Here is a 26475-nt window from a genome sequence, read left to right on the forward strand (position 1 = left end):
TTACTGACAAAAAGACAGTAATGTGGAAAAACGTCACACCCTCTTGGTGCCGTCTTCCCATTGATGGTGGTATGAACTTTAACATAGTCCTCAATCCAGCAAAATTACCAAACCTGGTCTGCTGCATTGATTGCATTTCCAAACTTCATTTTGTATTGTGTATCTGATGTTAAAATATCAGACCTCTGCTGTCGTCTACTGCTTTGCATTTGTTACATTTACAACACTAGAAGAGTCAGAGATGACAAGCTATAAACTGTATACCTTATTTTGTAACTCACTGTCATGTCTGTATCATGCGTATCATTCATTTAAGAGAATTCTTTAAGAAAAGCAGTATAAGAACATGTCCACAGATTTTTTATGATAACAACAGCAGACGGTTTTATCTGTAACTGTACTGAAAACCAAATGATAGTAGAGCACCTGAGTAGGCTGGTAATCAGAGACTAAAAATCCCATTATTCTTTAAATCGATACAATCATAAAATAGTTCTTTCTCACATAATTACAGGCAATGATGGATATTTATGATGCCAAAACTTAGAGAGGCTAACTCCAAGAAAAATTTATAAACTTCAGGTAGGCAATGAAAGGGAACATTTGAAAGCATGGAGACGCACCCTAAAGGAGAGAACCCTATTGTTCATTAACAATAAAGTTTAAGCACACAGCAGTCCCACTTTACTTCACTTTTACCAACTCGCAGTCAGTGCTTAAACCCCCTTTGACCCATGTCCTTTAAACCTTGTAAACTCTCCCGTGGGGCAAAAAGAGATGACGGCTCTCTAGTGGATGGGACTCATGGCCTACTGCCTATAGTCTTTGTGATGCAAACACCTGAGAGACTGACAGAGAGCCAGAAGTTCCAATTTTAAGAAGCCATTAAAAGACAGATAAAATCTATCAAAAGCTTTTGGCCAAATGATTACTAATAGGCACCAGGTTGGTGTCACTACACACAAGTATGAAGGTTTAAAGGGTTCTTACCGTTGTCTTCAACTGTGAAGTAAAAGATATCACTTGTGGCGTTGCTCCCATCCAGCAGCACATAACAAATCTTCATTTCATTGATATCGGCTGTATAGAGAACCAGACAGAGTGTTAGCTAGAAAGGTTTTTTTTTTACAAGGTTTTCATATGAAGACATAATTCAAAGTAGTATGCCAAGTGAATATTTGATCAGTTACAAAAAATATTAACAGAACTATACTGTATGTGCATTAGTATGATTATGAGCATGGTTTTTATTAAATATACATGGCATCCTATTTTTTCTTTGCAATTAATTGCAACATGCCAAAGTTTCTGACTAAATATCTGATTTGCACTGATCTGAAAACCCTTCTTTTGCTCATCAGCAATACATAATTTTTATTATGCCAGGGAAATATTACTACACATGAGCATTACATGATAATGAACCTTTGTATTAGTGTTGCATTTGTGTTAGTTCTTTTGGCCACTTGGGAGCAGCTGAAAAAGCTGTAATTGAGCCAACTCTTTCATCCTCAAATTTCAGCAACTTTTAATCAGTGTTAATATACGGTGTGACATTTGCTTACCTTGGGTGAAGGTTTTGATGCTGTCATTGCCCAGGGCAGTGTTCATGATGAAGCCATGTAGAGGAGCCTCAGACACACTGTATTTCAGAACTTTCTGGGGACTGTCGCGATCCTCTGATCGAAGGACCTTGCTGGTGATCACAAAGCCTAGATGGCCTGTCTGCAGGACCTTAAGTGAGGCTGCAGCCTTGTTGACTACAATCTGGGGCACACCATTGTCCACTGTGTTTATATAAATGGTCATCATTTGAGGCTTGCGTGTCTCATAGACGGTGTCAGGAAAGAGATAAAAATCATTATGCGTGCCATCTGTGACAGTGAAAGAGAAGCTGTCTTCGTTAGTCTCAGTACCATCATGCTTATAGCTAATAAGGTTCTCATTCAGGTCCTGCTTGGTAAAGGTTGTGATTGGTTGGGTATTGTTGAAAAGCAGCTGTCCGTGGACGGGCACCTGTGTGACTATGAAGCGCAGCAGGGTGTCTGGGGTGTCCCGATCCTCGACTGTTAACTCAAATGGTGTGATGAGCTTGGTTTCTCCTTCCTCCACAACCAGCCTGTTTATAGTCAGCACAGGTTTCTTATTATCTACATCAGTGATGGACACTCTGAAGGTGCGGAAGACAGGATTGTAACCATCTGTCACCTCAAACTCAAAGCTGTCCATTTTCATCTCATCATCAGAGGTGTGAATGTAGTAGATCTTGTTGCCAGCAAGCTGCAGTTGGGTGAAGGTAGAAATGGGAACACCTGGATGGTCAGTACTCTCTAAGTGGCCTCTACTAGGTGCTCTTGTGATGCTAAAGCTGAGGTATTCATCGGGACTGTTGATATCAGAGGTGCTGAGGAGGTCAGTGGTAAGTGTGACTTTCCCACCTTCCTTGAGAGTTACACCTTTATTGATAACATCTGGAAAGACCATGTCAATGCTTCCAATGTTGATGTAAAAGTACCGGTCAATAAGGGGATTGATACCATCTGTGACATCAAACTTCAACAGGTCACGGATTCCCTCTTGGCCTATGTGTACATACTGGATGAGTTGTTTGTCAATTTCATCCTGAGTGAAGTTCATTCCTAGGGTTATATTACCTAAAACATCACCAAACTTGCTGATGCGCTGAAGGTAGCCTTGGCCTGGGCCATAACGCACAACATAAATTAGCTCTTTGTCCTCAGAGTCAAGATCTGTTGCTTTTAAAACCCTGTTGCTGATGACTTTTGTCTCTCCAATCTCAACATCGAGGCCATCATTTATGGCCATTCTTGGAGTCTCGTCATCAACAGGAATAATCATGATAAGAACCTTTTTTTCCACTTTGTGCTTCCCATCTGAAAGCCTGATTTCAAAGCTATCTTCTTTGGTCTCAGAGTCATCATGTTCATAGACAATGTTTGATGCCTCTTTGATCTGTTCCAAGCTGAATTTATCCAGAGGGACAGTGCCAGTACTGAGCTGTTGAACTATTGCACCATGCTTGGGATTTTTGATTATCTCAAAGTGCAGCTCATCCCCAGGGATGTCAGCATCAGCTGCATTAAGGATAGGTGTGTCAATGACCAGACTCATACCCTCCATGACCACAAACTCACGAATGAAAATCTCAGGCTTCTCATCATTAGCTGGAATGATGACTATAGGAAAGAAGTGGCGTTCAGAGAAGTTTATACCATCTGAGCAGCGGAAGGTAAAACGATCTTCTACAGGTTCAACACCTTTATGGATACTTTGAACATAGTAAATATGACCAAGGGCAACATCTTCAATGTTAAAGGCAGTGATGGCTGTCCCTGCTCTTGACTTCTCTGAGCCTGTGGCTGGGGAGATGTTCTCCACGTAACCGGATTTTGGTTGGACAATGATGGTGCACAAAATATCATCATTGGCTGTGTCAATATCTTCAGCTTGGATGTGGTCTGGAGTAATAACATTTTTCTCCCCTTCCACAACAACAAACTGCTCTCCAACACTGACAACAGGTGGAATGCTGTCAACAGGAAGGATGGTGACATGAACTGTCACACCTTGAACCTTGTTGCCGCCAACAACCCACTGATTTGACATATCAGACAGAGTAAGATTAAAGGAGTCGTGTACTTTCACCGGTCCAATTTCACCGGATGTGTGAGCATATACCACAACCCCATTAATAATGTCTTCCTGGGTGAATCTTTCAGCGGGAGCACCATTAACCAAAATTTCACCTAGCATGGGAGGTTCTTCTACAATAAAAGTGAGCATACGGTCATCTGTGTCTTCATCACGGCCCTGAATGACATTGCTTGTAATTTCTGTTGCCCCATTTTCCAGTACATCAATAGAGGCTCCAACTAGGCCAGCTGGAAGCATAATTGTTGGGGTCTCATCATCAACTGGCTCAATGGTGATCTTAATATTGATGGGTACCTCATGGAAGCCATCAGTGACATCAAGCTTGATAACATCGTTGAGGGACTCCTGTCCACTGTGGATGTAACTTAGGCGCCCATTTGTTATGTCTTCAAGTACAAAAGTTTCACCATTAGACATATCAATGCCCAAATACTGCAGCTGTCCAAAACGAGGAATTTGGGTCACAGTGAAGATGATATTCTCATCATCTGTATCCATGTCAGTGGCATGCAGCTCCTTCCTAGTGATGATATATGTACTTCTTTCCATAACAGTAAAACCTGTGTTGGTGATCACTGGGGGTTTGTTGTCAACTGGCTTTAGGAAAATGGTGAACAGTCCATCTGCTGTGTTACCAGCCGTATCTTCCACAATGAATGTGAACTGAGCTACTTTTGGGGTGATGCCCAGTTCCTGGTCTGGAGGCTTGTAAGCTACTTTGTGGTGATTAACCTGGGCCTGTGTGAATTCTGTAATTACAGTGTCGGGCCTGTCAGTCAGAACAATTTCACCTAAGAGGGCTGGATTGTTCTCATCAGTGTCAGTTGGAGGTTTTGTGATGGTGTATTTCAGGTCCCTGTCATCTGAATCTAAATCTGTATAACACAAAAATTTCTTCCTGAAGTGTGTCAGCTCATATTCCTGAACTGTCATGTGAAGTGTGGTGCCTGGGAAAAGCTCTGGGGAGAGGTCATCAACAGGGTGGATTTTGATTGTGAACTTGTGCTCACCTGACTGATTAGGAGGATCATTATCATCTTGGACTCGAAAGACAAAGTGATCAATCACAGTAGTGGTGCTATGGGGTCCGATATGACGATAGAACAGCTTACCATCAAGAATATCATGCTGAAACCACTCAGTGACCACCTGTTCAAACATCTCATTTGTCTCACTGAACTTCCACTGAGAAGGGTCAGAGGGAGGCTCCACTTGCCTTAGCAGGAGCTGTCCTACGGTGGAATAGGGTTCTTCCAAAATAAATTTAATTGTGGAGTCTTCTGAATCAATATCTGTGGCACTCAGGATGAAGGGAGAGATCTGCATAACTTCATTCTTGAAAAGCATCAAACCAGTATTAGCATTGATAATAGGTGGTTCATCATCAGTGGGAGCAATAGTGATGGGGAACAAAAACTCCACTTCATTACTTCCATCAGTCATTCGAAAAATAATGTTGTCACTATAGGTATCACTGCCATCATGCTGGTACACCACAATGCCAGCATCTAGATCAGCTGGTGTAAAAAACTTCCTATGAGTCCCGAGCACAGACAGGGCTCCATGCTTTAAGCCATCAATAACTGTGATTCTCACATCTTCTAGGTTATCCTCATCACTAATCTCTAAATTCTGGGAGCTGGAGAGTGCTCGGGACTGCCCCTCAAACAATAGCTGCCCTGTATTTTTGGTCGCTACAGGGGCCAAGGTATTCATAGGCTTCACCACAATCATAAAAGCAAATGTATCAGACACGGCACCATCAGTGTCTACAATTTCAAACTCTAGCTGGAAAATCCTTTCTACTTCTGAGTCCTCTGAGGGTGGTTTATAAGCTATTTTAAGATCTTTGATGTCTCTCTGATAAAAGGAGGTTATAGGCAGGTTCTGATCATCTGTGCTGATGATATAGCCCTGCTGAGGGCTCAGCGGTGAAGTAATGTTGAAGATTAAATCATCTGGGTTAGATTCAACATCTTCAGCAGCCAGCATGTCATTTGTAATAGCTGTCATTACAAACTGATCAACCTCCATCATCATCATGGCTACAAAGCTGGGTTTAGGAGCAGTATTCTCTGCACCCTCTTTTATTCTAACCATCACTTGAAAATGCTCTTGCATTATAGTGCTGCCATCATTATCTTGCAGCTCTACCATCATTGGAATATAGTCTCTGTTTGGTGAATGAGTTTTAGCTGTGTGCTTGTAGCGAATGCCTTGTTTTACAAACTCATCACAGTCAACCATTTGGCCATTGTTGGGATTATTCAGAAGGGTGCCATACCTGGGAAGACCTCCAGCGCCAACTAGAGTGGTGATCTTACACTGAGTGACACCATCCTCAAAGGAAAACTCTAAACCCTTGTTGTCAATAGGGTTGCTGTCACCACTGAGCTTTTCAACATTAAGAGGCATATTCCTGATGAGGATCTCAAGCTGCTTGAAAACTACCTCCACTTCCAGCATGAAGGGTATGATAACTGTGTCAGTCTGGGAGTCATAGCGAAGCTGTAGCTTCACACGATCCTTGCTGGGGCTCCGAGATCCAAAATGAGTATATTTCACTTCATCCGGTCCAAATGAACAGGGGAACTTTTTAGGAGTCAGCATCCCAGGTTTCTGGGCCAGTGGGTCATTGTCCAAAACTGTGATATGGCAGCGGTCACCAGGACGTACTTCTGTTACCAGGTCATTTAAAGGGTCCAGATACACTGACCTCCCAAAAGGTACCCTGATCCCATTGTTAGCGATGATGATGTTATCTTCATTAGGTCCAGATCTGTGGCGATAGAGGTGAACTGGAACAAATGGGTCTGAAGCTACCGAGGTAAAACAGAAGCTAAGACAAAATGTCACAAAAAGGTATGTGAAAAGTGCCCACTTTTTACAAAGTTGGGAACTTTGCAGACAACCAGCCATATCCAGTGCTAGTTGCCTTGCAATATATTTTATAAGTCAGCAGTACCAGGCAGATTCCTTTCCCAAGAGGGGAAAAAGCATCAAAAAAGAAAATCCTCTGTGATGGTTTGGGACTTGGAGTCTATCCACTGTCTTGCTTCCTGTTTCTGTGTGGCCACACAGAGACACAAGTGTGGTGAATGCTGCAGGGGTGTGCAGGTAATAATGAAACAGTAGACAGTGGCAGGCACAGGCTCCTCCTTCTGTCAGTGCAGGGAGGGAGCCTCCTGCCCCCATGGCTAATTTAAGAAGGACCATTGGACAAGACTGTCAAAGTGCTCCCCCAACTAACACCCACTCATCTCTCCTCACAGGAGAGAGAGAGAGAGGGAGAGAAGGAAAAAAGGAGTAAAATCCATTGCAAAAACTAATTTATTCAAATCAAATGAAATCTGTGCTGCCACAACCATTGTCTATGTTTTATTTAAATTTTAACAAAGTTGACAAAGTTTGTGAGTATGTTATGTGTTTATTTATTATAAAATTTGTAAGTAGGGAGAGTGGCCATATTGTTTTATTAATAAATTGAAAAGAAATATGACCGCTAATCAATCCTTGATCTTTCCGAGATGCACTTTTGGAAAATACCATGCAATTATACATGAACATTATACTGAGTTTTTTTTCCTTTATTGGAGTCCATGATATCCATCCTGTCCAATGAGAAAATGGATTAATAAGGCTATCTTTGAGCCACTTGTGCATTTAAGCTGACTAGGTAAAGCAATAAACATCCATATTTGTGGATATTTAACACTTTGCTTAGGCTTAAGTTGATTTTGGTCAAATGGTTTTACAAGTGTTTTAAAAGTCACTTTGAAGCCAGATATATGCTCTTATGTATCATCACTGACCTGTGTGATTTCACACGCTGCTTTAGAGGGGGATGAGGGTGGTCTTCAGGGGTGGGAACTATGTAAATGAAGGAAGAAATCCCCTATTATAGTTCCAGCAAAGTCTCTGTGCGAAGGTCAAATCTGGCATCCCAGCACTCCTTTACTAACCAAGTGTAGCAGAATTTATTTTGCAGAACTTACATAGCTGAACTAACTGAAGTATAATAGGTTATTTTGATTGTTTGCTCTGGTCTATCTTAAGAATACTTGTAATTAAATAAAAAAATGTAACACCTTAAACATGTTACAAGACCTCAAACATGGGTTTGAGGTCTTATCAATGAAGAAAAATGTAAAGGAGTTTGTAATTACTAGTAACAAAACTGAACTATACAATACTAATATTGTCTGTTCACAAGTTAGAAGTCATCTGAGGTTGTGTCAGTGGGACACCGTGGCACCAGAGTGGTCGTTTGGTCCACAGTGGTGGACAATAACCTGGCATCAGCTGGCAGGACAGGTGTATGGCCACTGCTTGGTCTCTCACTCTCTCTCTCTCTCTCTCACACACACACAGGAAAAAAAACTACACAACTGAAAATATTGCTTAAATGCTCAGAGTTTTGTCAGGTTGCTAAGATTTAAAACATTCCTTATCTTATCATGGAAGTGCCAGTGAGTAACTTAGACTATATGATGCAGGATGATGACTTAACCCTAATGATGTTGACCCTAAACCTATATACAAAATGTAAAATGAAGTTCAAATAACATTGTAAATTTTATCTTGGCAATGAAAGCAATGAAGAAAACATACTGTATGCAATAGGCTTTTTCTGCAGTGCTGCTGACAAAGAACTACAGCATGGAGAATCCAGCAGTCAAAGTGGATGCAGCGAGAATGTGAGTATGTGTACTCAGTATGGTGCACAAGGTCATGTTAAGATAAAAATACCTAGTAGCCTTTTATGGATCATCTTTTGAGTCGAGGCTGACACTCGATGAAGCGATATGTGTGCATTGCTCAAACATTTTGACACTGTGCTTTCTACAGCAGTCTTTGAAATTTCAGAATTTTTTTTTTTACATTTTACTGTCACTGGCGTGGTCATGGGACATTACTAATCTTATAGTCAGTTATGTTTTTAAAATAAATAAATACACCTGTAAATTCATTATGTCTTGCTCTGATAAAAGTTGTTTATGATCACAAGAATACAAGACAAACTCAGTTTTTCAAAGAAAAATGGTAGGACACCTTTAAGTAATTAATAGATTTGGTTTGATTTAAAACACTAAAAACAACCATTTAAATTATAATCCTGTTAGCGTTCCTCTGTTTACCGGACATGATGACACCTTAAGGACAACACTGAACCACTCAGCAACCTTTTCTTAAGTGTGGGGCAAATAGCAGGGATGCCATACGCATCCAGGCATTCTGCAACATACTTTTTTTGCATCCTCTAAATAAATGTTGCCCTCCTCACTTGACCAGCTAAGAATAAAAAGAGGGCACACATTGCAGGGTGCAACTATAGAAACAAACACAGCAAGACTTTTACACTGCCAGATTTCACTCACATTCATCTAATGGTGAGGAAGTGTACTGTGAAATAGTAAGACCCACGGGTTTAAAATAGAGACTTATCATATGTGTTTGGATCAAAATTCTTGTAAGAAAGGGAGATTTTTTTTTTATATAGACTCTGGGGGCATGAAAATGAGAAACGGTGCTACCCCTCTTGACACAAGTGAGTGGAAACTAGATACTGAATACATCAGTTGTCAAGCATTCATTTAGTCAGTAGCTTGCATTTGTCCAGTTTAGACATTTAAGATGACATGCCTTTAATGAGCATCTAGGGTAAACAGAGAGAGAAGCTGTGTCGAGGCCAGGCCCTGGTAGCCTGGATCAACTCTTCACCCAGGGGACAGCTCATGATGACAGCAGGCACTAATGGCCTCATAATAGATGGGAAACAAAGACTTGATTTATCGCATCACTGTATCCTCAGCAGCCACCCAGTAAGACAGGATTTGCTCTCTTTTCCCTCAGTGCAGTTGTCACATTTGTCAAGATTTAGCTGCGTTCAGGTCCAGGTCACCATCATTTTTGTGGTCCATTTACTTTAACACCACATTTGTGGACAGAAGTGCTTGAAAGTAGTAGAGATAGTTGTGATGATAACTTTGCTGGTACCTTATAACTTTAAAATAAGGTATCAAAATACATGTAAATAAAATATAGCTTCATCATAAGACTTAACAGATTCTCAGTGGGAAATTCACAAGCTCCCCAGCAGTAATTCAAATTAGTATATAGTCCTAAAGTAATTAATATTTGCTCCACCTTTACCAGCTGCAACATTAAATGTGATGTAATGCATCAATAATTATAATCCCATAATAGGACATGAAGAAATATAAAATGTGCCATTCTGCATAATGAGTACTTTTATCTTATATTTTAATAATTTTGTACCTTTACATACTGTAAGTAACATTTTCTGTGCACAAGTTTTACTTACTAACAGAATATTTGTACACTGTGGTATTGCTACTAGTCCTTCTTCCACCACTGAAAATATGACTTAATAAACTTAAATCATTATAACATTCCACAAATTATCACACTGACAGAAGCATTAACGGATGTTTTCACTTCATAAAAAGCAACATTTCTGTTGATCATTCTTCATATTCTGCGTGTGTTCATAACACATTTTGTCTTTAATGGACCAGAAACATTGACTGACCTGCAACAAAGAGCCTTTTACAGTATATAAAAAAACATGAAATGCAAAAAATCTTGAACATCTAATTGTGATGATTTCAAACTTTCAACCAAAAACATTTAGAGGTGTGCTTTTATGCGCTTGTGTTTTCAGTTACATGTTTTCTTGGTTGTTTTTGGTTTGTATATAATGATTGTCCTGCTGTTTTCAAGTGTCTCTTGCAAAGGAGATGTCAGCTGTACCTGATTAAGCAAAGTTTATTAAGAAAAAAAGTTAAAGGAACAACAGCAAAATGTGTCAAGCAGCTCTGACAGATTATATGAATACACACTTCACCATCAGAGAGGTGGCTCACCCTGGATAAACTCCTTGTTTTCTTAGAATAGCCAAAGAAGATTTCCCCTACATTCTCTTTGCTCTTGCAGTACTTGCTAGTATCCTAATCATCCGGCCTGTTGTAAATATACACAGTATATAAATAGGGGATACTGAGACCTCAGACATTTGAATCCAGTTCGGTGGAGGAAGAAGTTTGTGTTCTGCTGCACTGGATGGTTTGACAAGGGTGTCCATGACTGCGGTCAGGTTTGATGGGGTACATGCACAAATTTTAGAACCGCTCCTGCCATCACTGCTGCACCACAGGCTCAGTGCAACATTTCATCTGCTTAATGGTGGATTAAAACATCCTGTGGGCAGATTGATATAGGCTGGTGCTATCACTTGTTTTCAAAGAAGAGCGGAAGCCCATGGAAACAGGCTGGATATAGCACCTGGATCAGACCCAAACACTGGGCAACCCATCACTGTAGATGGAAATAAAATATTATATGCCTTAGAAAATTGAACAGGAGGCTAAAGCCGTATATATATAAATTGGGTGTTGCTTTAGTGATGAACTCCAACACTGACACATTTAAGGTATAGCATCTTGAAAACATGCCTTTTCTATCCGAGTCCATGTTTAAAGTTTTATTAGCCCCACCAGTGACACTACGCTACACTACACTACACATTCACTACTAGACAACATTGGTTCCCGGCTCAGGAATGTGTGTGGCAGTGTCAGGGGATTCCTGTCCTTTAACATGACCACCTTAGACTAAATGTGTTCGCAGCCGGAACTCATGTTTGCTCTTTGAGTAAAACAAGTCAGGGGCAGTCTGAAGAACCATTGGTAATGAGCAGCCGAGATACAGCATGATGGGCAAATGCTAGCTGCAAACCCCAAACCGATCAAGACCAACTGTAACTAATGGCAGATAATGCCAAAAACATGTGGGACAGAGTTAGAATACTTTTATTTAATACACTCAAATGACATTCACATCATAGCACTTTCTTAGCATAACAGACACTTTAATACTACTGATAAAATGAAAAAGCAAAATGCAGCATCTATAATAAAAACATTGCTTCTTAAACAGATACAAGAACAGTGATTTAAATCTGGCAAACCTATACTATCTTGCTTATTTATATATCATATCATATTTTACAAATATGTACCAAAAATACTCATGAAAAAGCCCTTGTAATGTTTTGCCATGAACTTTAAATAATGTGTAAAGAGCAGTTTTAGACTAAAAGGTTACAAGCCTACTGTATATTTAAAGCTACGATAGGGAAATGGCAGTGCATACTGACTGCTAATGCTTGTATTTATACTTACACTGAAATATAACAATGTTCATGTATGTACACTTAAATCACCATCAATAAGGTGACTCATAATAATAATTAAAAAAAAACTTTTATATTAAAGCAAAATTGTACCAAACCAATTAACATTTAGTCTATAAATCCAGTAAATCTTGTTTTCAAAACACTTTTGATTAAAATTCAGTGATGAGTAAAATGTATAAAAAGCTGAGCTCAGCCCGACATTTAGTTTTGAAAAAGCTGCTGTGTTACAACAAATTACCTTCCGACAGGAGAGCAAATATTTTTCACAGTTTCCACTGTGGTCACTTCACCTGACGAGTCTTCAGTCTGAAAAACGAAAGCAAAAGGCACAGAACCGTGAAAACAATGTACCCTGTCCCACACACACACATTTATCCTGCAATCATCTACTTTTTACACTTGTAACTTCTGCTTCAGTCAGGTTTATGTGGCATGACCTTTGTCCTCTATGTAGAAACATCTGTTTTAAGGACAAGATTGCTGACATTATCCAGCTCCACATCTATTGATGTGATTTATGTTTAATTATTAAGTGGCTGCAAAAACCAGCATCGTCCCTGAGGCAGACATTACAGAAGCACTGGGAGAATTCTCCTGAAGATGTAATTATACTTCCCTTAATGGTCTTTTTACAACCATGGGTTCATGGCTGATGCTTTTCAACAGGCTTTAGAGCCTACTGATGTATTGCAATTTGACAATCATTCAAACCCAAAGGATTCTGTCAAAGAGTTGCTTTGTTTTCACAGCTTCCCATTTTAAAATTGATCTGAGTTCATCTGACCTGCATCCAATATAAAAGAGTTTGGTTTCAGGCCAGTAATGTGACTGCTGGGGCTACTAGCCTATACCAAGCCACAGGGACAGATAGGGATCTGTGGAGACCAGTCTGTCACTATAGTGAAACCTGGCTGCTGAAAGACTGTGCATTCCAAGGGGGATTTAGTAGCATGAAAGAAAATGCTCAACAGAATCCCATGCAAAGATGTTCATCTCTCTTAGTCACACACAAATAGAAAACTCACAGATGCCATTCAGGTATAACAATGAGACTTTGTGAAAACCATTTTTGATGTTTTTGCTTCAGAAAAACATGACATCTTTAATAGCTATTGTGTCTGAGCTCAAGGTGACATTAAAGTAGCATGTGCAAAAACACATATCATACATAAGCTGAGTTGCACCCTTCAATTTTATTTATCTCTCCTCTGTAGGAAGTACACTGCTCCCTAAAAGAGCCACGCATTGACTGTGTAATGAACAACTACCATCCCCTTTAAGTTTAGAGCGTCAACACTGGATTAGTCCTGAACAAAGCCATCTGTCACTCTGTACTGATCAATGCCTGGTGGCTTAATATAGTGTGGAACATGTTCAGGCTTGATGCTTAGTTTTCAAAACAATTCTTGGTTGTTTCAACAATGTTCCAACATTATCCACACATCAACTTGTATCACATGAAAGGAAACTCAAGGTTTATCATTTTTAGGAACTTTCACTCAGTATCATCCAAATTTCCACCTGAGCCCAGTAGCCCACTATAAACTGGACATGAATGATGACAGACAGACAGCAATAAAGCCAGTGTGCAAGTGTGAAGGTTTGACACTGCCCGAGGAATGTGGAGCCAGTGGAGATAGCAGCAGATGGATGAATGTGCATCTGTCCTCAGGCTTCCTGATCACAGCAGCCCTGCCAACTGCATAAAGCCAGCCCAGGAATGTCTACACTAGCCTGGAGACGACAACATGGGAGGAACTTGTCCCTGCAACAGTGGATGTCATGGGGTTTGCCTTGTGGGGGAGTCACGAGTCACTGAAAGCAGCAGTTGTATTGGGATTTAGGCTGCAGTCATAAAAGTGGCTATATCCTCATGTTGTGTTCATCTTTTTAAAATTTAAGGCTTTAGCCATTTTTATTCTCTACACATGACATCTACTGCATGTCAGTCCATCTTGGAAGAGGGATCACTCCTCTGCTACTCCTCCTGAAGTTTCTTACATTTTTTTTTCTGTTAACGGGTTTTTTAGGTGGAGAGTTTTCTTTTACTGGACTGAAAAGTCTAAGGACAGACAGTGTTGTTCAGATTTTAAAGCCTCTTGAGGCAAAGATGTGATTTATGATAGTGGGCTATACAAATAAAAACTGACTTGACCAGGCGTGCTAGCATCTAGGCATCTCCCCCACAACACTTGCACTCATGCAGCCCTGTATCAGCACATTTCTTAGTCGCTACTGTGCAATCATTTTAACAGTATTGGGGCCAGGTCTATGTTAAACATGCTAGACCCCATTTCATCCAAATAAATGTATTTTGTTTTAATCAGTTGATTTTCACCAGGCCTCTTTTTATGTAAATTGGTAAACTTTATACTTGCCGTTTTGTGTAGTTTTCTGAACAATGTGTTTATTGTTGGATGCTTCATGCAATAGCCTATCCCTCACACGGTTTGATCAGTCACTGAAACACCAGTTTACACAGATAATCTGTCATCAGGTCAAAATTTCAGTGTGTTAACAATGTCATTTGTCATTGTCATGCAAGCATTTACGCAGCTCTCAGCAGCGTTGTGTCTGAGTACGGCCTTACAGAGTCATTAGCGTGGCTGTTGACAGCCTTTTTTTTTTTTTTTTTTTACTTTTACAGTGGTTTAAATGATGTATGAATTCTAAAATTTCAATCAGGACAAATATGCTAGATTGTCGATGCATATTCAAGCTTACAAATCTACAAATGAACCATTAAATAAGTTGTTGTGGAGCTTGCCGACCTATTTTTGGGTGAAGACAGATCAAGAGATAACGGATTTCTCCAATCTCTGCAGCATCATGTTAACATTTACTTAACCCTGCCCCCAGGAAACCAGCAACATACACTAAGCTCAGAACGCCTGTGCATCAGCTATCGTGACAAATTTCTAAACTACAGCAAGTTGTCATTACTTCAGGATGAACTGGACAGCTGTTTCCTCTACAAGGTAAGCTGCAAAAAAGATCAGAGCAGTGGTAGGTAGGCAGAGTAGAGGCAGCTTGACACGCTGACTGACTGAGTGCTAACTTTATTCTGACAGACTGTTTTCACTGTCATTCCCCTCCTCTGTTTTCATTGTTGAGAGACATGCAGCATAGTGTGATACCATGCACTACTATGTTAGGCCATATAAATGTGCAGCAGGCCAACTGCCAAAGTATGGATTAAAGTACAAAGGAAGAATATATAAAATGTGACGGCTTTATTGTAAAATATCTATGGTGTAAATAGTGAAGGTCAAGCCTATTTAGCCTAAAATAAACTGGTGTAGGTAAGGCCATAAGTAAGAAGTCTTTTAAAAATAACAAAAATAAAACGTATCCTGGAGAAAGAAACCCACTGTAAGGTGACATCAAGGCCAGCCAGCTAAAAGGCAGTTTTTCATGTCTCCCTCTATGTTTCTCATAAAATATTTCCATTTTTTCAGGTTCTGTCATGTGCAGTTGTTTTTGTTGAAATGAATCCTGGTTTGGGCTTCACATCACCTGCTACGCATCCAGTTCTGCAGGGACTTGCTCAATAACAGGCAAAGAATGTGGGCCAGTTGACTCTGACATTGTGGCCACATTACTCTCCTGCAGTTACTGTGTACCCTTCAATTAGAACTGTCTGACCTATGACCTTTCGAAAGGACTTTGACCCAGAACCACTGGAGGTAAAGGGACCACATAAGGAAGATTAATACACCGTATGGTTTTGACACAGGAAGCTAACGTGCGAAGTTCAATACAGCGTACAGACACCAGTAGGTATCAATCTGTAATGACATCATGCTGAATTAGTTTCAGTTTAAAGACTATCAAGTTGACCTCATTTGTCATTGTCTTAGATTATTTTTTACACATGCACACTACCACAGAAAAGGCCCAGTTTAAAAACAAACTGTCTCTTGACATATTTTCTAATACGTATCCTCAGACACTACTGTCAAATTTACTCTCTTTAAATTTTATAAACGCCACTTGCAGAGTATGCCTGGAATGACTAGCAAACATATTTTACTTACACTAAACCTTTTACAAGTGAAACTGAACACTATTCAAGTTGCACTATTAACAGCTCTGTTTCTGCCACAGATTCTTCTTCAGGTCAAAGCCCCCCAAAAAACATGATGTTGAATCTGAAACATTTCTCCATTACATTAAATATTTATGAACAAATAAGTAACCAATCAAAGTTAAAGTTTATAAAAACATTCCAAAACCCACAATCATCAACCTCACAGTGATGAGGTAAAACTGTATGGTTCACCTTCTGGACAAAGGTTAAAATAACTGCTGCCAGTCTTTATACTAAACTAAGTTTAAATATTTCTTTAAGAGCTACAACTATTGCTTCCATATAAGACATGTTTCACTGATAGTTTTTCAGTAGAAGCTAGCACATATAATTCTCAGTCCAGTTTTACTTCTATGTTCCCCAATTAATGTGACTAATAGTTATTCATTTTCATATATACACATTAAAGCTTTATCAAGTGAACATTAAACTGCCTGTGTTCACCTTGACCTCTGCCACAGAACATGCAAGCTGCACTTCAGACAGTTCTGTTCATACCTGCTGCTGTTTGTGTTGCTAAGACATAAATATAAAAATACAGTTCTGCTGGCATCACTAAAAATGTTGATGTTGTTATAGAGTATGTTGCCTTATTTGTGTCGAAATATGCTGTACTCTGGTGGAGGAAATGATTTCCACATGAGGAAATTTTAACTGAATTAATTAAGTCTTATATGAACATAGACTTTGTTGCCATAAAGAAAAAATGTTTAATCATTAGCAGAAGACCCTTCCCAATGAATCTGAAGACAGAGCTGACATTAGAGGCCCAGATGTATTTATTGCCTTACAAAGCTTTGTAGGTTTACACTAATAATGTGAAAACACTCCAGACCAAATACATGCCTTTTTATGAATGCCTGCTGGTGTGTGTTTGCCAGGATGAAGGTGTGTCTGAGGATCACTGCCTATCCCAAAACACTGAATGAGAGAGCATCAAAGTGATGCTTTTATGAAACTAGTGATTGTACCCTAACAGAACATTCCTTTTGGATATCTCATGTCTTATTTAATTTTTTAAAAGTGAGGCTTTGAAAGAATATAGGTCAACATTTCATCACAGCATATTCACCCAAGAATATACCTGGAGCTTAACAAAACAATGCAGTGTCCAGGTGCAAGGTCCACCTTTGTACATTCATAAAGGAGCTTATTAAATCTTGAGGTCTAAGCCAGAACATCAAAGTCAACAAGTTCTTCACATGGAAAAATAGACACTGTCGTCTGCCTCAAAACTGCATGCTCAGCAAATACTGCAGGCGTAGCCCTTTGAAGACACGAGTCAAACTGCTATTGTCACTTTGCAAACGTGAGTTTTAGTTTCCAATTTTTGAACCAAAACTTTAAGTCCATTCCTCCGTACACAGGAGTAGGAGACCTAAAACAGCACCCACCAGCTGTTTCCTTAGTGTGGTGTGAAGGGAGTGTCCGTCTGTGCTTAGCAACAGTCCCTCCCTACCGTAAAGCCAGCCAGGTGTAATGGCCAACCTGCAAGACTGAACCACATCAAACCTTACAGGCAGGAAGCTCTCCTTCACTGTTATTACTGAGACAGCGATCCTGTATTCACCACATCCACCACTGTCATTCTGCCCATCGTACGTCTGTGTCTAAACCTGCAATAATGGCCAAGGAAATGACTTTTGCTATCAGTGGGAAGAGCAAAAAAGAGACGTAGCTAAAAAAAGCTTAATAACTATATACATATTTTATGGTTTTTCATAACATTTCTGCCACACACAAAGGCTCATGAGAGATAAACTACACTTCAGCTTCAGATCCACTGACCCTTATCAACTCTGTGACCTGTCTCTGAAGCAACTCCTTCCAATAAGTCTCCTCAAATAAAACAAGCTGCTTCTGGTTAACTACTAGCTCCATTTGTCTCACACAGTTAAATCTCAGTTTGACACCAAGCTTTTCTGTTTCACCTGCCTCCCGCTCCCTGTGAAATCCCAGGCGGTACAGAAAGCTTCCTGCAACATTAGTCATCAACATGAAAGCTGACCTCTGGCTGGGAAATAACACAGTGAAGTTGCAGGTCTAATTATGCTTGTTTAGTTTATGACCCGTCGGTTCATATACATTATTCTCCGTCGTAGGATGAACAGCCTTTCAACTTCAGTTTCCAGCTTGCTCATCACTTCCCAAACCAGGTGTGAACGAGTGAAGAGCTCACTTTTTAATTTTGTGGGCCATTTTTGCAAATGGCATTACTTACTGTTTACAGTGAGTTCTCATTGTGTTATTATGCACAGTAAGTAGCCATATAGTCATGTGAGCCACAGTGTGAAAAGATTCAGTTGTTTATAAAGGTATTATCTTTTACATACAGTTTAAAAATCACTTAAAGACTGTGGACCCCAAAAAAGACAGTAGCATCAGGTTTTGCACAACTATTATGTTACATGCTATCAGATACTGGTATTAAGACAGCCCACAAATCCCTCAGATTTCTTTTGAAAGATTATTATTCTGTTCAAAAGTTAACAAGTAATGATGTTTACTCACTTTAAATCCTAAAATAATGCTCATTTAACTTTCTCTTTGTGTGAAAGGTGCTGTGTAGAGTAAATATTATTATTAAATGATGCAAATGTTACACATTAAAAACTGAATTTTTTCACAGCACACATTTTGACATGTCGCAATAGGAAAAGCTTAGGTGTAAATAAAAAAAAATGATGATGGCTGAATTCCATACAGGTGCTTCTGTTTCAGGGTCCTTTGTTGCTTCTTTGGCGTCACTGGCACACTTGAATAAAATGGAGCCACCAGTAATGTTACTAACAGGACTTGTGGTTTTCCTGTGACATGGCCTGAATGGAAGCATATTTTAGTGAAATAGCTTATTTTCTCCGTTTATAGTTGTTCTCTTACTATATAGACAGATAATTAGAAATAAACTCTAAAACTCTCTGACTTTGCTGAATTGCTTGGGATTTGTCAAGCTGGTGTTTTTGTGAGAAGAGTCACTGCTAACACTGCTCGGTTAGCTTTACAGATGTGAGCTTATCATCAGCTGCTAAGAGGCATGTGAATTCCTCAGGCCCTGGGCTCTGGCCCCCAGTGTTTCTACAAAGATAGGAAGAGAAAGACAGGGCAGGTGCAGGTGTGGCGCCTTACATCTTGAAGTACATGATGATTAGGCTGAGAAGACTCATGTTACTACTCGTGTGAAAAGATCTCATCCATCAATGGTAGATTGAGCGGGAGGGACCAGAAAGAGAAAAGGAATAAAGCCAAACACGATTTCCAGTTACATTAATGTATTTAGTTCATATACAGTAGACCTACAGATGAGGAGAAAGGCTTATCATGTCTCATTGCCTAAATGTGAACGTTTGGTCATGTGATAATTATAACGGAGACAGTATGATGCAGTTGATGTTATTTTTTCAACAGACCTATAACTACATAACACACAAAAATGTATAAAATCATCAGAAAGCAGTTTGAAATGATGATATACTGTATGTTGTGACACTGCCTCTTCCAGTGAGGCTCAGGTCTGGATTCAGCTTCAATAGTGTGTATTTTTAAAGTACAGGATGCCAGGCTATCCATGTGATCTACAATTTTTGGCACAAGCACAGCGTACGATTTTAGATTTCATGGTTTTGACTCCTCTATTTTTAATATGTTAATTCAGGATAGGAAGCTATAACACAGCACTCCCAGCGGTTATATGTGGTCTGTGGACCTGTAGTTCAGGATGCAAGCAGGATAGGTTTTGATTTCTTTTTTCCAAGTCTATTCTAACACAATACTGGTACATGTATGTACAGTGAAGGAGTTTTTGGTGACTGTAAGTGTCCCTCCTCCTCTGAAGTGATCATATTCCCCCCCTGCATCACGAGGTTTATCTAAAGATCATATGAGACTTCAGGAGTGAGTGTAAGCCAAATCAACTGGGTTTCTTTTTAGGAGCCCACCTACTTCCCTGTTGCTATCCCTCCACTGCAACTCAGCAAGAAAACACAAAGGGACTTTTGCACTAAAAAGACGGTGAGAAGACGTCAACTTTATGTCATCTGCTCATATTAGCTTCAGCTTCAGTAGCTTTGAAGATGTTAGATTGAAGAAATTTACTGCCATTCCTCTGTAGAGGAAAATGAATTTCAAAGTACACTGAAGATGGCAAACACAATATAAAAATAACAATGTGAATGACGGCATCGTTGCAAGTTATTGTTTTTGAGACACGCTTAGAGGAAATGTGTTGAAATGGCACATTACACTAAACTGGCGCTCTGATATGAAGAGCAAATAAACAGCCTCTGTTTTGTCAACACAACTTCCCACACAGTGCTTCTGTAAACTCAACACATGTAATCTAGTTCTGGCTCGTCTCCAAGCTGAGTGGATGAAGACACAGTGGTAGATGAGTATGCTGTAAACTGTGTGACTGTGAAATGTTTGTGAATATAACAAAAAGCATGAGAATGAGTCCTTCAAGGAGACAAACCTAAAATACAAACCTCCTGTCAAGCCAGCTTTGTTGTTGCTGCTCTCGTTTTTCTCCTTCAGCGATTCCACTGAGGTCTTGTTGGAGACGATGCCTTCGTCATCAGTTTTCTCCTCCATGCTCAGCTCCACAGGCGCAGGAAGACTCTGTTCAGCGTCAACCTGTTTGGGTTTGTACTCAGAGCTGTGTGGAGCTGCAGACTCAGCGCTGGGATCAACAACAGATTTATCAGCTGTGAAGGACAACAAAAGCAAACCACATAGCCTTTTGAGTGAAATATTAATGGTGATTTTTTTTTATTTTAAATCTAGTTAATGCAACAAATAAAAATGGAAAGAAAATGTAGACAAATTAACACATAGCTTGACTCATATTGGAATATCTGAGAAAAACCCAACATTCATGTCATGTCATTGTAACAGGAAGCTGCAATAAATGAATTGTGCAATGTCGGTGGGACATTTCTTTATCATTTTGAACTTCTATGACATTGAGGGTTCGCTTGTTGACTTGATGTGTTCTTAGCTGCCACATATAGGAGATTTTCAATCTGAAGTCAGGGCACGCCCGAAGCACTCACCCCTTCCTCAACCAATCATAATTTACACCACCAAGAAAAACTCACTTCCACTTCTGCTTTTCGTAACCTCACCCTATGCACCCGCTAGTATAGGATGGATCACACCTTTTATAATTCTTAATGGTTTATGAAGTCCGGTGAAGGAGTCCCATTAATTCGCAAAAGAAAGCAAATGTGTTTCTTTCAGTTTGCAAAACTACATCCATCCCATCACCTAAATCACAAAGAAGACTCATCCATATGTTTGCTGTATTTACACACACGACATATTACTGTTGGTCATTTATTTGGAGAGGTTTTTGGAAATACCTACATGTGAACCATAGTGATAGCAGTGTTTTTTTAAACATGTTTATGAGGTCTTTATTACTAGAACACTGTTATTATATCTCCTTCTTGGCCAAGTCTCAGGAACAAAAGGTATTTTAATCTCAAAGACACATTTCCTTATTAAGTAAAGTAAAAAGAACAGGTTCATTTTTCAGTTTCCTCTTACCAGATACCAAGTTTTCCAGTAACACTTACTATGCTTATCTGATTTGGTCATTTGAGGTTCTGTTAATCAGAAATGTAGTTGTTTTTGTCTTGTCTTGCTTGTGAATAGTTGTAATAGGCACTAGAGAGGATTAGTTTCAGAGGAAATTTGTTGTCACAGCAGTTTTTTTAATCCACAATTTGCCAAATGTACGACTGGTTTCTTCTGTGTTCACTGGACACACAGTCATCGTCGGCTAATTTGATGTCCTCGAGTAGAATCAAAACAGTGGTAATAAACACCGTTTTACTGCTGACAGTTTCATTAACTCTTTGCCAAAAGCAGGACAGAATCATTTGAAAAGTAGCTGCTTTTCAAAGTGGTCATCAGCCCTGTCCGTTTAAACAAGGTGTGCCTCCAGACAGAGGGACAGGCTCAGACATGACTACAGCTTTTACCTTTCAACTGGGGGGGGACTTCAGAGAAAAACAGGAGCAGTTCATATGTTCTCAGATTCTCAGACAAAAAAAAAAAAGGTAAAAAATAACACAAGAATAAGCATTTATGCCTACTTGCTGGAATACATTGTACTGTATGGCACCGAATGTTTAGTTAAATGTAGCATAAAATATACAATGTGTATATACAAATACAGCTAATGTAGTCCTATATTTTGGCTTTGTTATTTATAGTAACTTATTTTATGACCAGCTGCGTATAAGCACAAAGGCTTTGGTATGTTTTAATAGAATTTAAACCACACTCACTGACACTATATGGAAAAATTACAATCTGCTTAACAAACCCCCAATGCCAGCTGCGTTATAGTCGAAGTGAAGAGGCTTGTAACGTATTAACCTGACTTTGATTTCCATCAAGTGGTGCACATGAGTACTGCAGGACACTTTTTAAATTTTTTTTTCCTCCCTTCAAACTAGGAAACAGTTTGCTCACACTTTCCATCACATCTATCATTTTCTGTTGAAGTCCTTAACTGATCTGGGCTCATTTACATGTGTCCTGTGTGAGTCAGGCTGCCATATATGTCAGACTTCCTTTTTATAAAATTCACAGAAACTGTGGTGACAGTCAATTCATGAACACACTCTGGTTTTATACACTCACTGGCCACTTTATTAAGTATACCTGTTCAATTGTACGCACTTCAATGCAACACTTAGTCCTTAAAATCTGTGCTTATGAAGCTGAAAATGTTTGTTTTTGGTAAAACTGTCATACTGAGCTCATAGTTAAAGGTGGTGTTGTACTACATTATATTCATATTCATTCATTATATTCTCATATAATGTAACTAGGCAGGCCAAAAATATAGAGACCTCTGAATCTAATGTAGTCCAGTACAACACCACCTTTAACTACGACCCCAATAATAAACATATGACCGAATTTTTACATTTATGACAATTTCATTGAAGTGCAAACAGTTGTACAGGCGTGCCTATTAAAGTGGCCAGTGAGTGTATTTGACAAAGCTCTTTAACATATGATAAAGATTAAACATTTTTATATTTGTATTAGGCTGTCATGAAGTTAAGATTTCCATATTCTGTAGGTTATTCCTGAAGGACTCTGGACATTCACATAATCTCACAACATCTCAGACTTAGTATACAGTATAGTGCAGAGAACTGTCATAAACTGTTGTTCCTTTTATTCAGTTTAACTGTTCTTATAAAACAGGAAGGAAAAAGATTAGCCCACAAACCACATTAAAAAACTTGATCTATAACAAATATCCTTCCTTTCTCTTCTGAGGTCTACTGATAGAATGGAAAATACTGATCAGACACATTTGTTCTCACCTTTCTGCTCCTCCTGCACTTCTGGTTTTGCCTCTGGTTCTTGTGACTCTTTTTTAGTGGTTGCTGTATTTTCAAAAGTTTGCAGACCTAAAAATTGTACAATGATCAGGGTTTATACCATCTTTGCAATAACAATATGACACAATCTGTTAAAAATATGCAGAATGTATTTTTTTTTAAGGACAGGTATTCTCTGTAATATTGTTGTTGATAGACATGGGTGTGTGTTCAAATGACCGTTCTGAGAAACACTGTCTATATGCAGCTCAGGCTCCACGGTGCTAAGAGGGATGTTGGCTTCATCTGGTCTGGAAGTGAGGTCGACAGAGTAGCGCTGTAGGAACAGGAGATTCAAAACACAATCAGTTCAGAGCAGTTCTCGAACTATCTGAACAAACGTGATTAAGTTATGGGGCATCATGGTGAGTTATTCTAGCGCGGTAGTGGACTCTACTCACCCTTTCTCTCCTCTTCCGTAGAAAGCAGCAAGCAATTACAAATACAACAGCTACGGCGATGATCACAACTAAGATGCTAATGCCTGAAAGAGGTAATAGTCATGTTTACAAAGAGGAACACATTTGCTAAGACTGTTGATGTGCAATGTGGCTCCAGACAAAATAATCTATTGTGGGTGCCTATACTTATTGTATGGTTACGCCTTCAAAATACATGGTGGATTAAGATCATCCAAGATGTGCATTTAAATGCAACTCACCAATGGTGTCACCTGATCCTCGGCGGGCAGGGGAGGTGGTGGTGTCTATTAAAAAAAAAAGACAGAGAGAAAGGTTTACTTCAAACAGTGTCAATGGAATAAGAAGTTGGACTGCAAGTAGAAATCTGATACTTAATAAAAGAGTTAGAACTACTTCAGTCCATTATAAATTGCATTTAAGTGGTTTAAAGCAGAATTAACAGATATTTTGGCCATTTTGTTGTAGAGGAACTGAAAATACATAAATTAAATATCACCCAAAATACTTATATGGCTGTGTTGACAAAAATAGTCTAATCACACATTCAAACATAGAGCAAACAAAAATAGTCTAATCACACATTCAAACATAGAGCAAACAAAAATAGTCTAATCACACATTCAAACATACAGCAATATCTGAATTCATTTACGGCTCAGTTTTGTGATGAATGTAAGTTCAGTATTAACTTGGACTCTACCAACTCCTGAGGGAAGCATCCAGCTTTGCAGCTACTAAATGATCCACTAGCTGCCTGCTAACTTTGTCAGACCTAGTACTTAGCAGACATTTTATAATGGGTTTATCAGAGCTTTTTAACTAAAAGCAGTGAGACTGGAGGTTGGTGAAGGCCATGAGTGAATCTAAACAGTAAATGGTCTGGGCTGTAAAATCAAAATGAGCTGAAAGATGCTAAAATGCTTTGTAACTCACGTTTGTTCCTGTCAGTTGTGCTAGTGGCAGTTTTGCTTTTAGGTGAAGTAAAGGGTGCGGGTGTGGTCACGGACACTGTGGCATTCTGGGAGACGCCTTCGCCACCATTCGACGATTCATCATCTGAATCTGAGGAGCATGTTAATCCACAGGTGATACAAACAGGCACAATCATAAAAATAAAGAAAACAATCTCTGACAGAGCTGTTTTTGGTGAAACCAACATTTATGGGTTCACATACTAGGTTAAAAATTGTTTGAATAACAGCTTTCACCTTCCTGCCTTGTGGTCGAGGGATTTGTGGTGCTGCTGACATCAGTGATGTTCGTGTCATCGGTGATAGCAAAGTTATCGGGGAAGATGCCTGTGTCGTTGGAGCTGGTGATGTTGGTGGTAGCAGTATTAGTGATACTGGTAGTGGTGATGGTGACAGGGTGCGTTACATTGCTGGAATTATTGCTGAGGTTTTCTTTGTTCACGTTACTATCTGTTGTTTGATTTGCTACAGCAGAAGCCACAACCAAACCTGCAGGAGACAAGACAACACTTTTCAACACTATCTGATCATTCAACACAAAATACCAATATTTAAGCATGAAACCTTCGTTAGTAGGTCTAAAAATTCAACAACCTTCACTGTGGATTAACAAATTTACTTTGTTAAATATTAAGGTGTGGCCCTGTTTACTTAGTAATACCTTACTCATGCAGTGTTTCAAGTACAGCATAAAGCAGTCTGGCTTTAGGTTTTCATACATTATTAATCATTTTTAACACATTTTTCATTTATATTAATTGTTTTTAATTCACTATTATTATCAACAATGTATTACCTGAACCCAGAGAAAATTTTTGAGGCACAGGGCTTTCAGAAAAATGTTTTACTTTTATATGGAGAACAAACATAACACTTATAAAATTAAAGACTAATACAGTGAAATTATGTACATTTTCATACGTGTAAACATACAGTATAAGGAGCCTTACCCAGGATCAAGAAGGCGGGACCGACTGATGGCATTATAAGTCCTTTGATGGCAGGTAAAGAAAATTTACAAAGATGATATATTATCAGCACTCTCTTCCACAAGGTGATGCCTTCAAATGCCAGTTCTCTTTCTGAATGCCTCACAGCGTTGCATGCTAAGGAACCAAAAAGAGGACCAACGACTCTGACCACAGCAGGATGCAGTGTTGCTCAAATGGTGCTAAGTGAGAGGAAATATACAACCTATATGTTGCTTCACACTTGACTCTGATCACAGAACAACATGAGGTAGCAAATATTCTTAGCTTCTCTGTAAACCTTAGGTTTAGTGAACAATATGTCCTTTTGTGGCAGCTTTATTATCTGCCAGAGCATCTAATATTTAGGATTCATTTGTCAGTTTAGGTTTCAACTTATTTCCTCTAAGGAATTATAAAGATATAATTACAAGTTGTATCTCTTTCTTGAGAAACTGAGTTTGCAAAATAGGTTACAAAACAGGTCCACTTCTTCCACTGCTGCCAGTTTTAGTTTCTGCTCACCAGATGTCGCTGTGACTAAGGGAAAAGATGTCAGCTGCTTTCTTTTCCTACTTAAGGCAGAACCAATTCTAACTTTAACTCAACTTATTTCCTGTCTGATATGCTGTAAAAGAAATGATGTATAAAAGCTTCAAAATATACCATGTTTTAAAGTTGTCCTGTAGATTTTATTTAAATATTAAATATTAATAATAATATTGTTG

At 39.1% G+C, this 26475-nt stretch overlaps 2 protein-coding genes across 5 annotated transcripts in view; both read right to left on the reverse strand.

The window, feature by feature from the left end:
* Window positions 1-8820, reverse strand: part of frem3 (Fras1 related extracellular matrix 3) — a 29332-nt gene extending 20512 nt beyond the window's left edge. Inside the window, exons 1-3 of the mRNA XM_020591753.1 lie at window positions 8814-8820; window positions 1566-6494; window positions 991-1080 (exon numbers count right to left, since the gene is read on the reverse strand). Coding sequence (XP_020447409.1) covers window positions 991-1080; window positions 1566-6494; window positions 8814-8820 — 5026 coding nt within the window. The remainder of the gene's footprint in view (window positions 1-990; window positions 1081-1565; window positions 6495-8813) is intronic.
* A 2705-nt stretch (window positions 8821-11525) lies between these two features.
* The window catches only part of LOC109955553 (uncharacterized), a 19859-nt gene continuing 4909 nt past the window's right edge, over window positions 11526-26475 (reverse strand). For 2 of the 4 annotated variants that reach the window (XM_020591825.1, XM_020591827.1), the window contains exons 3-10: window positions 25017-25268; window positions 24742-24870; window positions 24048-24092; window positions 23788-23870; window positions 23567-23663; window positions 23325-23416; window positions 20465-20684; window positions 11526-12199 (exon numbers count right to left, since the gene is read on the reverse strand). In XM_020591825.1, coding sequence (XP_020447481.1) covers window positions 12195-12199; window positions 20465-20684; window positions 23325-23416; window positions 23567-23663; window positions 23788-23870; window positions 24048-24092; window positions 24742-24870; window positions 25017-25268 — 923 coding nt within the window. In that variant the 3' untranslated portion in view covers window positions 11526-12194. Of the gene's footprint in view, window positions 12200-20464; window positions 20685-23324; window positions 23417-23566; window positions 23664-23787; window positions 23871-24047; window positions 24093-24741; window positions 24871-25016; window positions 25269-25729; window positions 25951-26475 lie in introns of all 4 variants that reach the window. The other 2 variants (XM_020591829.1, XM_020591828.1) reach the window with 2 other exon arrangements.

Source organism: Monopterus albus, unplaced genomic scaffold (assembly GCF_001952655.1).
Source record: "Monopterus albus unplaced genomic scaffold, M_albus_1.0 scaffold15.1, whole genome shotgun sequence".
In the NCBI taxonomy this organism is placed as follows: Eukaryota; Metazoa; Chordata; class Actinopteri; order Synbranchiformes; family Synbranchidae; genus Monopterus; species Monopterus albus.